Source organism: Suncus etruscus, chromosome 2 (assembly GCF_024139225.1).
Source record: "Suncus etruscus isolate mSunEtr1 chromosome 2, mSunEtr1.pri.cur, whole genome shotgun sequence".
Classification (NCBI taxonomy): Eukaryota; Metazoa; Chordata; class Mammalia; order Eulipotyphla; family Soricidae; genus Suncus; species Suncus etruscus.
The window spans coordinates 146,629,115-146,646,687 of record NC_064849.1 but is presented as its reverse complement, the minus strand read 5'-3'; the positions used below and the strand labels follow the sequence as shown (position 1 = coordinate 146,646,687).

General features: G+C 39.9%; 1 protein-coding gene across 1 annotated transcript in view; it reads right to left on the bottom strand.

Annotated features, from left to right (window-relative positions):
* POLR3G (RNA polymerase III subunit G) overlaps positions 1-12,712 on the bottom strand; it is a 32,895-nt gene extending 20,183 nt beyond the window's left edge. The window contains exons 1-3 of the mRNA XM_049769183.1: positions 12,579-12,712; positions 9,302-9,431; positions 1,363-1,419 (exon numbers count right to left, since the gene is read on the bottom strand). Coding sequence (XP_049625140.1) covers positions 1,363-1,419; positions 9,302-9,431; positions 12,579-12,695 — 304 coding nt within the window. The 5' untranslated portion in view covers positions 12,696-12,712. The remainder of the gene's footprint in view (positions 1-1,362; positions 1,420-9,301; positions 9,432-12,578) is intronic.
* Between the last annotated feature and the right edge of the window lie 4,861 nt (positions 12,713-17,573).

The window sequence follows — 17,573 nt, the reverse complement described above, 5'->3', positions numbered from 1 at the left end:
AGCCATGTATAACCCATAAGCACCACCAGGTGCAGCTCCAAAAACACACACAAAAAAAGATGAATCTGTTGGGAAGACATCTATCTTAACTAAAATTAATCTGCTTGAAAGAATGAAGATCCATGAGCTTAATTAAAAATGTCTTTTGGTGATGGGAATGTTGCACTGGTGATGGGTGGTGTTCTTTACAAGACTGAAGCCCAAACACAGTCATGTATGTAATTAAGGTGTTTAAATAAATTTAAAAAAATGTCTTTTGCTTTTGGGTCAGAGAGACAGTACAGTGGGTAAGGCACTTGTGTTGCACACAGCTGACCCAAGATCAATCCCTGGTACCACATATGGTCCCCAGAACACTGCTAGGAATGATCCCTGAATAGAGAGCCAGAAGAAAGCCCGAGTGCTTCCAGGTATGGCACAAACATCCTAAAAAAACGAAAAAATGGGGGCCGGAGAGATAGCATGGAGGTAAGCCATTTGCCTTTCATGCAGAAGTACGGTGGTTCGAATCCCGGCATCCCATATGGTCCCCTGTGCCTGCCAGGGGCAATTTCTGAGCCTAGAGCCAGGAGTAACCCCTGAGCACTGCTGGGTGTGACCCAAAAACCAAAACAAAAAAAAAAAATCCAACAAAACTAGATTTGTCTTTTTTATTTCTTTAGTATCACTGGGGCCACAGAAAATAGGACTATTGTAAATATATGATAACTGATTGTGACAGACAAAATGGAAATGGGCAGGTCTTACTATTTTATAAAATAAATTTTTAAGAATTTCCACAAAAACACTTTAACTATCCCTTACTACAGTATTAAAATCATTTCTTTTAAAATCTTTTAAGTGCAATTTTATACTACTCATTAATTAGTCATTTCTGAGTAATAGAAATGTGTCCTCAGCATCGATTACTTTATTTTACCACATATTCATGCATTTTTCTATAAAACTCTGAAGAAAAGAATAAAGAAAGGCTGGGAACCAGGGGCCAAGTGATCTCAGAATCACAGGCAGGGAAATAAATAAGGACAGAACTAAATATCCAGGCCAAAGTCAATGACAATAAAATTAAGGGACCTACACTTTAACAATATAAACTTAAAGGGACCTGTTATTCTGGCAGTCCAGGGGGCAAAGGGTGGTGGTATAAGATGCACTGTGTCCACTGGTGGAGGGAGGTTGACACTAGTGGTGGGAATGACCCTGACTCACTGTGTATCTGAAATTCAACTATGAAGAACTCTGTATATCACAATTGTTTAAAAAAAAATAACATTAAAAAAATAAAAGAAATGTGTCCTAAAGCATATGAGATAGGGAGATAACCTTTAAGCATTGTTTTAACAATCTCAGTTTTATCATTACCTGGTATCCATTCTTCTTTGTATACTTTCATGTATCTTTTACTGTACCTTTCAATATCTAAAAGTAAAAATAAAAGTATTTTATTTAAAACACCATGAACCTGTATTTAAGTCATTTTTTTAAATAACTGAAACATGTTTCCTGCATTTGTACATAATATGTTCTTGAATACTAACCAAGTTCACCAACCATTACAAGTTTAATATGAATCTTAGAATCAGACAACCTGACTTCTTTCTGAGAATTCTCAAAAAAAGTTCAAAGCCAAGGAAGGAGACCACATATGTACAGGGAGGTCTAATCTGCATTTCCTACGTTCTCTTCTTCTGATAGCCTGTCATTTACTCACTTCAAGCACTTAATATACAAAGGCTCTTTGCTTCTGAAAGAGCTACTTTTCAGAGTCCACTGAGAAAGTAGGAAAAGAAAGGAGCTAGCAAAGTAGCACTTTGTGTGGCAGTGAGAATACAAATACAGGCTGTGTATTATACAAATACAGTTATCTTCCGCTATGACTAGTGTAGGGGACTGTTGAAGTTGCCCACACTAGGTAGCTTTTGCTTCTTAGTGGCAGGCTTTGCCACAAAAAAATGACCAGCATCAATCTCAAAATTTTCCAATAGTATAAATTAGAATCATATACTAGGTTATTAGCATCATATACTAGGTTCAAAATGTGGTTATGGGGCTGGAGAGATAGCTTGGAGGTAGGGTATTTGCCTTGTATGCAAAAGGACAGTGGTTCGAATCCCAGCATCCCATATGGTCCCTCGAGTCTGCCAGGAGTAACCCCTGAGTGCAGCTGGGTATGACCCAAAAACCAAAAAAACAACAAAAACAAACAAACAAAAAAAACGTGGTTACTACATAAAAAATGGTTTAAGAGTATAGCTACAATAAAAGGAGAGATAATATAAAGGATGAAAATATAAATAACAAAACTTAAAGCTGGCACTTCAATAAATACTATTTATTTACCTACATCTGTACTCCCACCATTGAGTACAATTGGGATTAGCACTGATGATCCTCAGTACTGCATCCTGACACAAGGCACTCAGAGAATCACTAAGACCCTGTCACCACCACTTGAGCACCACTCCACAAAGAAAATCATGGCTCAAACATGTACTGTCATTTTTGTGGGGGGTTGGCTACATTCAGATTTTGCTTCCATATAATACAAGGTAAAGAAAAAGAACTAAAATTAAAAGTATTTCAAACAAAAAAAATTGACAAAAGGGTTGGAGCGGTGGTGCAAGTGGTAGGGCATTTGTCTTGCACCTAGGACGGACGTCAGTTCGAGAACCTGGCATCCAATATGGTCCCCCAAGGCAGGAGCAATTTCTGAGTGCATAGCCAGGAGTAACCCCAGAGCATCACTGGGTGAAGCCCAAAAAGCAAAAAAAAAAAGATAATAAATAAAATAAATAAGCTTATCTAAAGTGCTTCTTATTAGCACATGAAATATTACTAAGTAAGACTTCCTTTGGCTCATTTCCAAATCTGTCTTTTAGAGAGGAAAAATGGAATGCATTATCAATACTAATGGAATAAAATGACACTATATGAATTTCTCATGTTTTAATAATGCAGTTTCAAAACTCAAGGCTGATACTGATTTCTCTAATTTCAACATTCAACCACAGAAACTGAAAATCAATACAGTTCTACTGTGCTAAATAACTACTCAGGAATGGGTTCCCTCTCTCTAAAACCACTTCCTACTTCCAGGCTAAGATTGTCAGTCTTATTCAATAGTAGTTTCTCCTCTCTTGGTACCATCAATGAATACTTATTTCATATTTTATATTATGTCTACATATGATGGTAAATAACAATACATCTAAGGCTTTTATTATTATTATTATTAATTTTTGTTTTGTTTTGTTTTTTGATCACACCTGGCAGCGCTCATGGGTTACTCCTGGCTCTAGGCTCAGAAATCGCTCCTGTCAGGCTCAGGGGACCATATGGGTTGCTGGGATTCGAACCACTGTCCTTCTGCATGCAAGGCAAATGCCTAACCTCCATGCTATTTCTCTGGCCCATGGCTTTTATTATTATTTTATTTATTTATTTATTTATTTTTTGGTTTTTGGGCCACACCCAGCGTTGCTCAGGGGTTACTCCTGGCTGTCTGCTCAGAAATAGCTCCTGGCAGGCACGGGGGACCATATGGGACACCGGGATTTGAACCAACTACCTTTGGTCCTGGATCGGCTGCTTGCAAGGCAAACGCCGCTGTGCTATCTCTCTGGGCCCTGGCTTTTATTATTTTTAAGCAAAATAGTCAGTGAACTGCATAATATTTATTTATAACAACAGCAATCTCAGCAGCATATTTATGAGTAGGTGTCACTCCTATTGCCTCTTGGTGTAGCTCTGGTGAACCCTGAGCACCAAGTGACCAGTTCCACACTAGTTGGCTGAGTACTTCTAAAAGTGGTCCTAGACAATAACAGGGAATAATAGGGCCATGGACATAGTAAAAGGTTAGTGGTACATGCTTTGTACTCTTAACACCCTGATTCGATCCCCAATACCTACCTGCCATCCTCATCACTGAGGGAAGATTTGAAGGACCCAGAACACCATTAGGCTGACCCTGAAGCATCGCCCCCAACACCACAGGACCTGAACAGAATATATTCTTCCGCCCCAATACTGATCTGGTGAGGTTGGCCAAGTTTCAGTGGAAGTGAAAATGGTCACATATGCCCTAAAAATTTCTTTGGGAAGCCCCCAGCTCGATGCAATAATAGTAGTATTATCCAAGAGTACTAAAATGTATGAAAAATGCTAGGTTTTATGCTACTAAATGAAAAAAAAAAAAAGATACAAGTCCCTGGGGTCAGGCACAAGACACTGTTACCCACTCATACCACTACTATTCAAAATAGTACTGAAAATGCTTGCCATAGCAATTAGGCAAGAAAGAGAATGAAGGCATCTGGATTATAAAATAAGAAGTCAAATTCTCACTATTTTCAGGTAATATGTAATTATACTTAAAAAACACTAATGGCTACAAAAAAGAAGTTCCTAGAAACAATAGGTTTGTACAGTAAGTGAGAGGCTACAGATTCAACATACAGAAATCTATGGCTTGTCTATATACAAATAATAAAATGGAAGGTCGAGATCTGAAAAAACAAAAACCCATTCACAATTAGAAAATTAAAAACCTAGGAGTTAGTTAGCTTAAAAAAAGATATGAATGACTCATATAAAGTAAAGGACAAATCACTACCAAAATAAATGAAACAGGAAACCAAGAAATAAAAATACATCAATTCATGAATTGGAAAATTAAAATAATTATGCACAAAGTATTATACAAAGTCAGTGTAGTTCATATAAAAATATCCAAGACATTTTTTTTTTTTTTTGGGTCACACCTGGTGGCACTCAGGGGTTACTCCTGGCTCTGTGTTCAGGAATCACTCCTGGCAGGCTCATGGGACCATATGGGATGCCAGATATTGAACCACCATCAGTCCTGGGTTGGCTGCGTGCAAGGCAAACACCCTACCGCTGTGCTCTCTCCATCCCCCCATTCAAGACATTTTTTTAAAGGCATAGATAAAATGTTTCTTAAATTCATATAGAGTGGGGCCAGAGAGATAGCATGGAGGTAAGGCATTTGCCTTTCATGCAGATGGTCATTGGTTCGAATCCCGGCATCCCATATGGTTCCCTGAGTCTGCCAGGAGCGATTTCTGAGCATGCTATAGTAGCCCTGAGCGCTGCCGGTTGTGACCCAAAAACAAACAAACAAAAAAATTCATACAGAGCAATAAAATCCCATAAACAGGGGCCAGAGTGACAGAACAACGGTTAATGTGCTTGCCTTGCAAGCTGCCAACCCAGTTCAATCTCCAGCATCTGATATTGTCCCCTGAGCATTGCCTGAATAATTTTCTGAGTAATTCCTGATGCAGATTCAGGAGTAACCCCTGAGTTCCACAAGGTGTAGCCCAGAACAAAATCAAAACAAAACAAAATCCCATGAATAGCCAAAGGAATCCCAAGAAAGAAGGTGGAAGGCTTTTCTTTCCACAACTTCACACTATACTGTAAAGCAGTAGTAATCAAACCAGTGTGGTATTGACATATGGACAGATTCAAACCAATGGAATAGAATTGAGAGTTCATAAATAGAGCCTCAGGTATATAGACCAGGGGTGGCAAAAACGTGGCTCCCGGCCAAAATGAATGCGGCTCTTTGCCTCTTCTCATCATTTTGTATACTGTGGCTCTTTGCCAAGTTTGGATTTTGTCCTGCTGCTTCTGAGGAGGGACCTCTGAGGAGAGATCTCTGAGCGCAGAGTCCCTCCTGCCCCCAGGCTGCGTCCTCCTGTCTCCCATCCCTCGGAAACAACTGCACGGGCCAGCGAGCAGGGGGACCCATGTGTCACATGTTGTCACATCTTGCCATTAGTTCTTAGTGTGGAGGGCACAGCACACCCTCACCAGCACTGCAGGATTTTGACCCTCACTCAAAATGGCAAAATGCAATATGTGTTTAATATATTATTGTTAAAATTAGATGCTTTTGTGTGAGTGTTTGTCTGTTTTGGCAGGTCACTGCATGGTGTGGCTCTCTGACTCTCACAGTTAAATATTTTGGCTCTTCATGTCGAACTTGTTCACCACCCCTGATATAGACAGTTAATCTTTAATACAGAAGCAATAAGTGGGGCAGGAGAGATAGCACAGTGGTAGGGCTTTTGTCTTGCACACAGCTGACTCAGAACAAGGATGGTTCGAATCCCAGCATCCCATTTGGCCCCCGAGCCTGCCAGGAGTGATTTCTGAGCACAGAGTCAGTAGTAACCCCTGAGTGCCGCTGGGTGTGACCCAAAGACCAAAAATCAAAACAAACAAACAAGCAAAAAAAACCCAGAAGCAGTAAATATGAAATGAAGCAAGGAAAACCACTTCAACTAATGGCGTTAGGGAAACTTGTCAGTTACATGCAAGGGGCCGGAGCGATGGCACAAGTAAGGTTTTTGCCTTGCATGTGGCCAGCCCAGGATTGACCCTAGTTTGATTCCCGGCATCCTATATGGTGACCCAAAAACAAACAAACAAACAAAATTCATACCTCTAATAACGTGTACAAAAGTCAAAGTCAAAATGTAGTAAAGACTCCATATCATACCTGAATTCATATATTATATCAAGGAAAACATAGGTAGAATACTCCATGACACTGAAGCCAGGGGCATCTTCAAGATTCAGTGCCATTCAATGCCAAACAAATATCAGCAAAGATAAACAAATGGGTCTATATCAAGCTAAAAGCTTTGCACAGCAAAGGAAATTATGGTTGATTTAAAAAACAGTCCATCAACTGAAAGAAAATATTTGCCTACCACTCATCTGATAAAGGGTTAATGTCTAAAATATATAAAACCTTGTAGATTTTTACAAGAAAATAAAACTCCATTGAAGTCTGGAGGGAAGAAAACAGCAAAAACATACAGAGAGTGGAGCAATAGTACAGTTGGTAGGGCATTTGCCTTAAATGAGGCTGACCTGGATTTAATTTCTGGCACCCCAAATTGTCCCCAAGGCTCCAGGAGTAATTTCTGAGTGCAGAACTAGGAGTAAGTGCTGAGCTGAGCTGGGTTTGCCCCTCTCCCCCCCAAAAAGAAAAGAAAACATAGAGATGACCAAAAGGTCTATGAAAAACATGCTTGCATCACTTATTTCATACCATTAAGATGTGGGTAAAATGGGATGCTCATTCATTGCTGATGGGAATATCAACAGGTGCAGTCTTTTGAGAAAACGCATGAACACACCTTCAAAAATTAGGAATGGAGCCACCAGAGGACCCAGCAATTTCACTTTTTGCATCTACTCCAAGAGCAAAAAAAAAAACTATTCAAAAAAGGTATTTGCACCCCTACGATTTATTGCAACACTATTTACAGTAGCTGAAATATGGAAACAACTTAAGCGTCTAAGAACAGATAACTGGATGAAAAACCAATGGTACATATACACAATGAAATACTGGGGCTGGAGAGATAGCATGGAGGTAAGACGTTTGCCTTTCATGTGGAAGGATGGTGGTTTGAATCCCGGCATCCCATATGGTCCCCCAATCTGCCAGGGGCGATTTCTGAGCATGGAGCCAGGAGTGGCCCCTGAGCGCTGCTGGGTGTGACCCAAAAAAACAAAAAACCAACCAAACAAACAAAAAACCAAAAACACAATGAAATACTACTCAGCTATGTAAAAATCATGCAATTTGCTTCTATGTGGATGAATCTGATGAGTAACATTCTGAGAGGAATTAGTCAAAAAAGGAAGATATAAAACAAACTCTCTCATATGTGAGATATAAAGAAACAAAGTAGGGTTATAACAAATAACCAAGGGCAACAGAAAATAAGAACTTGTCTTTAGGAGGAAGCTTATGACAGGGGAAGGAAGTGACGAGAAAGAATGAATAAGACATCAAGAAAATTGTGGAATGAGTGGACATTCTTGGGAAGGGTATGATTTTGTATTGCATAATATGAAAGTCCATTATTAATAGGGCAGAACACCATGGTGCCTAAAATAAAAATTTAAAAAAGAATATGGCAGGAATGATAGTAGAGTAAGTAGGATGCTTGTCTTACAAGTGACTGATGAGGGAGATTTGGGACATTGGTGATGGGAATGTTGCACTGTGAAGGGGGTGTTCTTTTTATGACTGAAACCCAACTACAATCATATTTGTAATCAAGGTGTTTAAATAAAGATATTAATTTAAGGGGCCGGGTAGGTGGCGCTGGAGGTAAGGTGTCTGCCTTGCAAGCGCTAGCCAAGGAAGGACCGCGGTTCGATCCCCCGGCGTCCCATATGGTCCCCCCAAGCCAGGGGCGATTTCTGAGCACATAGCCAGGAGTAACCCCTGAGCGTCAAACGGGTGTGGCCCAAAAACCAAAAAAAAAAAAAAAAAAAAAGATATGAATTTAAAAAAAAAGTGACTGACCCAGATTCAATCCTTCCATCCCATATGGTCCTGAGCACTGTCAAGAGTGATTCCTGAGTACAGAGACAGGAGTAGTCCCTGAGCACAGCTAGGCATGACCAAAAGAAAACTAATAATAATAATAATAATAGAAATTATTTAATGAACCAATTCAGTAAAATATATACATATAAAAGCACATAAATTTTCTAATAAAATATTAATTCTCCAGCAATGAGTATAAGTAGTTATAGGTGATTTTACTTTTAGCTTTTGGTTTTCATAATTTCAACCAATTACATAAAACTATTGTGAAAGATGTTTTATTTATTTGTTTATTTATTTATTTATTTATTTATTTATTTATTTATTTATTGGTTTTTGGGCCACACCCGGCGGTGCTCAGGGGTTACTCCTGGCTCTCTGCTCAGAAATAGCTCCTGGCAGGCACGGGGGACCATATGGGACACCGGGATTCGAACCAACCACCTTTGGTCCTGGATCGGCTGCTTGCAAGGCAAACACCACTGTGCTATCTCTCCGGGCCCGTGAAAGATGTTTTAAAAAAAGCACCACATAATGCAAAAAATAAGAAAATGAAACCTCCAAAGTTTAAAGTAATTTCTGTTGAATTAACATGAATATTTAATTTCCCTTTTTTTTAAATTTTATTGATTGATTGACTGGTTTTTGGGCCACACCCATAGGTGCTCAAAATGTGCTTCCTGGCTTTGCTGGGAATTGAACCATGTCCCTCTGTGGTCGGTCACATGGAAGGCAAACGCCCTACAGCTGTGCTATCTCTCTGGGCCCAAATATTCAATTTTCAACATAGTCAACAATGTGTGATTCAAGTGAATCTATTAGTATTAAATGATATATATCCTGTGCCAAAAATTGTTTCATTTGTATAATTGTATACATTGAATATGTATATATTGAGCCACATAGTCTACTACCCACCTTGTTTTTCTTCAGGTGTTTCTAAAAAATAAGGCATTCTTCTCATTGTTTCTCTCAACTCCTGTTTCAAGGCCAGCATATAATCTTCACCTTCTCCTGTTTTCAGTGGCACTGGTTTATAATCTGTATCCTGTTTATATGAGACAATGTTTTTATTTAAAGAAACTAAAATTTTAATAGCCCTTGGTCTATATTCTAGAATTTTAATTGAAAGACTAGGGCTGGAGCAACAGCACAGCAAGTAAGGTACATGTCATGCATGCTACTCATTCAGGCTCAATCCCTGGAACTATATATATCCCCCCAGTCATGAGGAATGATCCCTGAGCACAGAGCCAGGAGTGAGCCCTTGAGATGTATCAGATGTGGTCCCAAACCAAATTAAAAAAGTCGAGGACTACATTCTTTTTCTTTTTTCATTTTTATTGAGTCACTATGATTTATAATACTATTGATGATAGTTTCATGCATAAATCCAACACCACACCCTCCACCAGAGTGTGCCTCCCTCCAATGTTCCAAGGACCCTTCTCATTTCCTCCCCCACCATGACTAAGCTTAGTGCTATAGATCAATGAAAAATTATATTTTATAGGAAACTTCAGAATGAACTTGAGATCTAAGTTTCCATTATCTATGCAACCTTCTAATTCATTTTCTAATTTGAATCATTTTTTTAACTTTTATCAATTGATTGATTGGTTTTTGGGCCACATCCAGTGACACTCAGGGGTTACTCCTGACTCTGCACTTAGAAATTGCCCCTGGCAGGCTGGAGCACCATATGTGTTGTTGGTTGCCGGGAATCAAACCATGTCCCTCCCTGGTCGGCCACATGCAAGGCAAATGCCCTACCGCTGTGCTATCTCTCCAGTCCCAATTTGAATCATTTTAAAGGTATAAAGTATACCTAATTTTCCTACTGGCTTTAATGTTCCTTATCACACTAATAATCATATTGTTGTGGACTATATTTGTATTTTAAAAATCAAAATATAAAATGAGAACATTTGGGACCAGAAAGATAGTATAATGGGTAGAAATTTTGCCTTGCAGTAGTAAGTCAACCTGGATTCTAGCCCCAGTACCTCACAGAATTCCCCAAACACTGCCAGGAGTGATGTCTCAGTGTAGAATCAGGAGCTAGCCCTGAGCACTCTGAGTGACTCAAAAACAAAAAAAATACCTCATTTTGGGGCCGTTGAGGTGGTGCTAGAGGTAAGGTGTCTGCCTTGCAAGCGCTAGCCAAGGAAGGACCGCGGTTGGATCCCCCCGTGTCCCATATGGTCCCCCCCCAAGCCAGGGGCAATTTCTGAGCACTTAGCCAGGAGTAACCCCTGAGCATCAAACGGGTGTGGCCTGAAAAGCCAAAAAAAAAAAAAAATATATATATATATATATATATATATATATATATATATATATATATATTGTCCTCAAAGATGAGGACAATAGTAGTTAATTGAATTTAATGGGAGATTGTTTTGTCTGCCATTAAATTCAATTCATGGTTGAAAATATTTGTAGGAGTAGTAAAGTTAAAAAAAAAAAAAAAAAAAAAAAGCAGGGGCCGGGCGGTGGCGCTAAAGGTAAGGTGCCTGCCTTGCCTGTGCTAGCCTTGGACGGACCGCGGTTCGATCCCCAGGTGTCCCATATGGTCCCCCAAGCCAGGAGCAACTTCTGAGCACATAGCCAGGAGTAACCCCTGAGCGTTACCAGGTGTGGCCCAAAAACCAAAAAAAAAAAAAAAAAAAAAAAAAAAGCACTACTTGAAAGACCTCCCTCATTTAGCAAGTGGTTAACATGATCAGATATACTCAGTATTCAACATCTATGATTACTTAAGGATTTTCCAGTATTTTTCAGTTTTCTTTATGCCATATAAAAAGCAAATGGCAAAGCAAAAATTTCAATTTATATTAGTTTCAAATAATTACATTAATACACATGTATATATGCTATATGTTCATATGTGTGTGCATTACGCATATTTAAAAATGTATATTCAAAAAAGAGTAGACACACAGCATACACGGTAAAGACATTTTCCTGACAAAGAGATACATGGTAAAGGGATAAGAAGAATACCATTTCAGAATGTTATTCTGAAATTAGTCATTCATTATTTCCTGAGTGCCCAGTGAAAGTCATGGATAGGCAAAGGGAGACAACATAAAGATTTCAAAATTCTTGCTTACATGAAACTTACATTCTATGGAGAAACAGATAATAAATCAATAAACAAATGAGAACATATCATTTCAAATCAGAAAAGTGGCCTGTAAAAATGAAAAAGAGAAAAGATTGATAAGAAAAAGTATATAGATGGAGGTGCTAATATGTAAGTATGTGTGATCAGTCAGGGAAGTCACACCTGATCAGAGACGTGGACAAAATTAGGAAGCCACCCATGCAAAGACTTGGGGAACAGTCAGCTCCAGTTAAGTAAATCTGCAAGGGAAAAGGCCGAAGAGACACTTAAAGCCAAAACAGCTAAAGCAAAGAGGGTAGTGATAGAAAAAAAGGTCTGAGAGATATTAGAAAATCAACAGCAGTCTTTTGGCTGTTAAACATTAGGAAAAAAAGATATGTGAGGACCAGAGAGATAGTACAGAGGTTTAGGCACCCCAAGGTTGATCTCCAGCACCATATATGGTCCCCTAAGCACTGCCAAGAGTGACCCCATAGCTCAGATGCAGGAGTGAATCTCAAACACCACCAGGTTCAAGGAGCTGGGGAGACAGCTCATTGGAGAGGACAATATGCCTTGCATATTCAAGGCCCCAGGTTCAATGCTCAGTACTAAACGACCCACCATAGAACTTCCAGGTGTGCCCATGGTTTAAATGGTTCAGACCTGACTACAGGTCATGTATTGCTAGAACTGGCCCCTCATCACTCGCACCTTCAGCGAAAGCACCAAAATGTAATGTTATTAATATAATTATAACAGAAAAAGAAGGTACAAAAAATTAAAAAGAAAACCTACTTTAATAATACTGAACTGAGCATATTCATGTAAAAGTATGCATTTGTTTGTTTTGTTTTGGGCCCTCACCTGGCAGTGTTCAAGGCTTAGTCCTGGCTCTGATACTTGGTATCACTCCTGGAAGAACTTGGGGACTATATGATATGCTAGGGATGAACCCACGTCCCCACTATGTGCAAAGCAAACATTCTAGCCACTGAATTCTAGCTCGTTTTTCATATTTTAAGAAAGCATATTTTCCAAACTGTGAAACAAAAAACAGTGAGAAATCAGCTACTAAGTACTTACAGGAAATAGTGGTGGTGGTTTTAATACAACATCAGGTAACTTTTCACCTCTGCTAAATCCAACTGCCTCGATATTAAAGGTATAGGCAGCACGCCCTCTTCCTCTGTTTCCAGCCATTGGAACCAATTACCATGAAACAAGGGAGCAAATCCTAAAAAAAAAAAAAAAATAAATAAATAAAAAGAATCTAACATTTCAAGGCACTCCACTCCTTAAAAGGGAGTGGGCAATCTTAAATATTTCTAGGAAGCAAAACTTGTTAAGAAATCAACATTTGATGACTGATTTTTAAATGCCTCAATCTAGTCTTGTTTAGCAGGTGGGGTGATACACCAAACACCAGCAGGGTCCAGAGGTTGATGTAAGGTCTATACTACAGAGATAAAGCCCCGAGGAAGGCACAGACAGCTGATGTGGTTCTCCAGTCTGCCATTTGGCAAGAAGATCTCAGAGATATGTAAAGAGCTTAGACAAAGAAAAGTCAATAATGAAGAAAGAACACTTGCTTTTTCATTAAACATAAAGACTAGCATCAATCATACTTTAATATTAAATTATTACTGTACAACTTCTGTGTCTGAAAATATTTCTGACGTTTAGCTCTATATCCTAACTTCTTACTTTTTAGGGATTTTGTTTTGTTTTGTTTTGGTTTTGGGGTCACACCCAGCAGCATACAGGGGTTACTCCTGGCTCTGCACTCAGAAACTGCTCCTGGCAGGCACAGGGGACAATACAGGATGCCAGGATTCGAACCACCGACTAACTGGGCTGTGTGCAAGGCAAACGCCCTACCGCTGTGCTATCTCTCTGGCCCCTAATTTTTAGTTTTTGATAAAGGTCACCCCAGTCAGTGGGCTAAGGGATGGGGGAGGGTGCTCTAACAAAGCTTAGCCAGTATGGCCAGCAGATAGAGAGAAGGCAATAGGGAAGCCAGAAGGTTCCAATGAGACAAAGTACTTGGGCCCCTGCATACATTAGGTACACACTCTAGTACTTAAAGCTAATAACAATATAGACTCTGAGTCAAACAGGGCACATCCCTGACTCCTCTTATTCCTCTTTGTTTTGGTTTGGGGGCCATACCTGGTGGTGCTCAGGGGATTATAAGTGGTATCAAGGTATTAAACTTTGGTTAATACAAGCAAGGCAAGCACCTTAACCCCTGTACTACCTCTCTGACCTTTCTTTCTACAAGATTTTTGGCTTAGGAGGCCACACTTGGTAGTACTTAGCCTATTCCTGGCTGTGTTCAGGAGTGGCCATGGGTGGTGCTCAATAGACCATACATACATGGTATCAGGGATTCAAACCAGGACCAATGCCTGCAAAGCAACACACAAATGCTATATCTCCAGCACTATCTCTCCTGCTCTTTTTGTATATTTTAACTGAAATTCTTCTACCAGCATCAATTTTCCCCCATCCACTAAAATTTCTGAAGATGTTTTAATAACTAAATGATTAATTTTTTAATTTTAGCTTTTGAACCACACTCTGAGGTATTCAGGGTTTTGCATTAAGATATCACTCCTGAAAATATTCAGAAGATTATATGGAGAGCCAAGGAGAGAATCTGGGTTGGCTACACATAATGCAAGTGCCTTGGCCATTATACTATCTATCTCGCCACTTAACTAAAACCATTTCATCTGTCTACAAAATAATAATAATAGTAAGGGAAATACATACTGAATGCTCTTATTTTCAATTGTTGAGTCATGATTGCATATGCTGAGTCTGAGGAAACTATATCTCCCAAGACAAAAATCAATGAGAAGTAGAATTCATTCTTTATTCTAAGAAACAAACTTTGATGGCCCACCACGCAAGATTGAGACCACTATTAAGATAGATTCCAGCCCATGATGTGCCACTGATTAAAGACTAAAAACAATTCAATGTTTCCCAAATTAACTGAATCATGAGAAGTCCCTGAAAGAAAAAGGTATATTACTACTTAAGGTATAGTTAAAGGTATAGTTAACTACTTAAGTAGTAACATTTAAGTAGATAACTATACCTTCCTTTTTAACTTAATACATAAATATTACTACTTATATGTAATAGTTAAATATCCCAAGTCCCGAATTATTCTCAAGTTCTGACACCTAAAATATCGGAATCTTCTTAGGTTCTGGTAGCAATTTAGAGAATTAACCCTATAAAGAGAGTATCAACTATCACTATTGATGGAATATCTCATGAGAAATATAAAACTAATGGCTCTAAAGTACTGACTGTATTTCTCAAAAATAGTTTGAGTGTTTGGTGCATAAATATAATTAGTACGCCCTAGGTAAAAAAAAATCAATATTAGCTCTTTATAGACACCCCCCCTTTTTTCTTGGTTTTGGGTCACACCCGGCAGCGCTCAGGGGTTCCTCCTAGCTCTATGCTCAGAAGTTGCTCCTGGCAGGCTCGGGGGACCAAAAGGGATGCTGGGATTCGAACCACCATCCTTCTGCATGCAAGGCAAATGGCCATACCTCCAAGCTATCGCTCCAGCCCCAAAGGCACCCTTCTTAATTACATATTACATGGCATTCTGGCCTGCCAAGCTACCTCTTTCTAGTTTGGTAATCATGAGACAGTTCTCCTATACTAAAAGATATGTATACATATGTGTATATATACACATATATCATATATGTTAAATATGATATGATATCTATATATTTTAATAAAAATGTCAAGTAGTGATCAATAATATGAAGCAAAAAATGTGAAAATGTAGAAATGTACACAGGTGGATGAAGAAGTCATCCTGAATTTTATAATAGTTGAGTACCTAACAAAAGTGAGGGCAAGTCCATGTGGAGAAATAGAAAAAACATCCAAAGGAAAATGTGATTCAAGTAGAAGTTAAGTGTGAGTGTCTCCCAGACATGATTCACTTTTCCACACCTTGTCACTAACCAGTCAGGCAATAATCCAATAATTATTGGGTGAATTACTGCTGAGCTCATGACCTAGTACAGCTGCCATTCCTTATCATGTCTAGTGACTTCCTATCCTTAGGAAAAAAAAAAACCACCCAAGTACAGAGAGCTGTGTACTTTCCTGCTTAGAAATAACAGATGTTGGGCCAAAGCAGAAGTACAGCAGGTAAGGTGCTTCCTAGCAGTTAGATAACCTGAATTCTATCCTAGGTATCTCATATAAACCCCACACCAAACCCCAGCACTGCCAGGACTGATTCCTGAGTGCAGAGCCAGGAGTAATAACCTTTAAGCATTGCTAGAAATTGTAAAATAATACACAAACACACGCAACAATAACAACAATGAAATTAACAGAGGTCAGGGCAGGTAAGATAGCACATATGGCCTCCCAAGTACAATAAAGTTGCCCCATTCCCTCCAGGAGTGATCCCTGATCTCAGTTAGGAGTAACCCCTGAGCAGTGCTGGGTGTGGCCCAATACCCTTCTCTCCCCCACCCAAAATAAAAATAATTAATAGAGATCTTCCAAGACCAGGTAAAATGCCATCCCTCGGCAGTCCCTTCTGTTTCTCAGAACATTTACTTCTTTTTATTTCTGAGTACAAATATTCACGTACAGGTAATATTGTCCCTCACGTCTTTGAGAAGTCAAACTAATTTGTTTTAAACCTAATTCTTTTGATCACCTAGTCCAAGGATTTACACATAGGGACAGCACCAAACAAAGTGAGTGGATAATTCTGAACAAGATCAAAACTATGTACAAAAAGTTGCAACCCCACCAAAGATGTAGACATTTCTATGAAGGTTTATGAGTAACTGCCACAATAGGGTTTTCCCAGTTACCTTTTATAACGCTGTCTCATGGGTCTCTTTATATTTTTTTCCCAGCTGAGTTAGGAAAGTTAATCAAATTCTCAAGGGAACTTTAGAGGATAACTAAATAGATGTTTTAACAGCTGGGAGGCGCAGCTTCTATGCCAAGGAAACTGGTGCTAATATGCAGGTGATTTATGGGATTGTGCTGGCCGGGCAACACCCAGTCACTACCTACCTACCTATTTCTACCTTCACAAGGCATAGGTGTTTCTTTCGACTTTTCCTGAGTCTTGCAAGAAACTTTCTTTGCTCTTCCAAAAGTTTGTGTGTGCGTGTGTGTGTGTGTGTGTACGTATGTATGTTTGTATATGGTATGTCATATATGGCAATTTAATATTTAAGAGAAGGTAAAAATAAAATCTGTTTAAACTCCCGATGGCATAAAACGCCCCCACTTAAAGATAACATATTGAAGAGTCATGCTTAGCAGCAAAGCTGCGGCAGTGACGGTGCTGAATTCATAACTACTTCCAAATCCACCCTCGGTGAAAAAAGCATACATTTCCTCCTAACTCACTGCAAATTAGGAAATGCAGCCTCTGGAAGATCTAGAAATAAAGCTTTTTATCAAAGACGTTAGAAAGGATCAGAAGTGAAGTGTAAAGCTATTTCTCAGAGGTTTTAGAAAGAAAAATGTGGGTGAAAATTTGCATCAGCTGTACGCCACTTTCTCCACGTGCCCCTGGAACTCCCATCTCCCCATTGCAAGCCCTCCAATAACCCTCAAATTACTTCTTCTTTTTACCTGCTCTGCAAATCTCCAGGGCTGGGGCAAAACTGTTGAAACGAAACGTGCACCAGCTAGGCAGTGGGGTTGCAGACAGAAAGCCCCCAAGCACCCTCGGATCCCGCCGCCAAAGCTAACTCGGGAGAGACGCAGAGGCCCCGCCCTCCACGCGAATTCCACCAATGAGACCTCGCCTATTCCTCTTGTGGCCCCGCCCCCCCGGCGGAGGCTTTTTAGCCCTTGGCAGGCGCCGTAGTCCTCGCAGCCGCGGCGCACCCCTTTCCTTTCGGCGCCCGAGGGGAGGCCGCGATGGGCGGGGCGAGCGGCGGCGGTGGGCGGGGCCGCACAGTGCGTCGTCCCTCCCTCCCGCGGCGCGGAGCCTCCGCAGTCGGAGCCGCTGTGCGAGTTAGACGGGAAAGCAAAGAGTTCCCTTCGGGCTCGCCG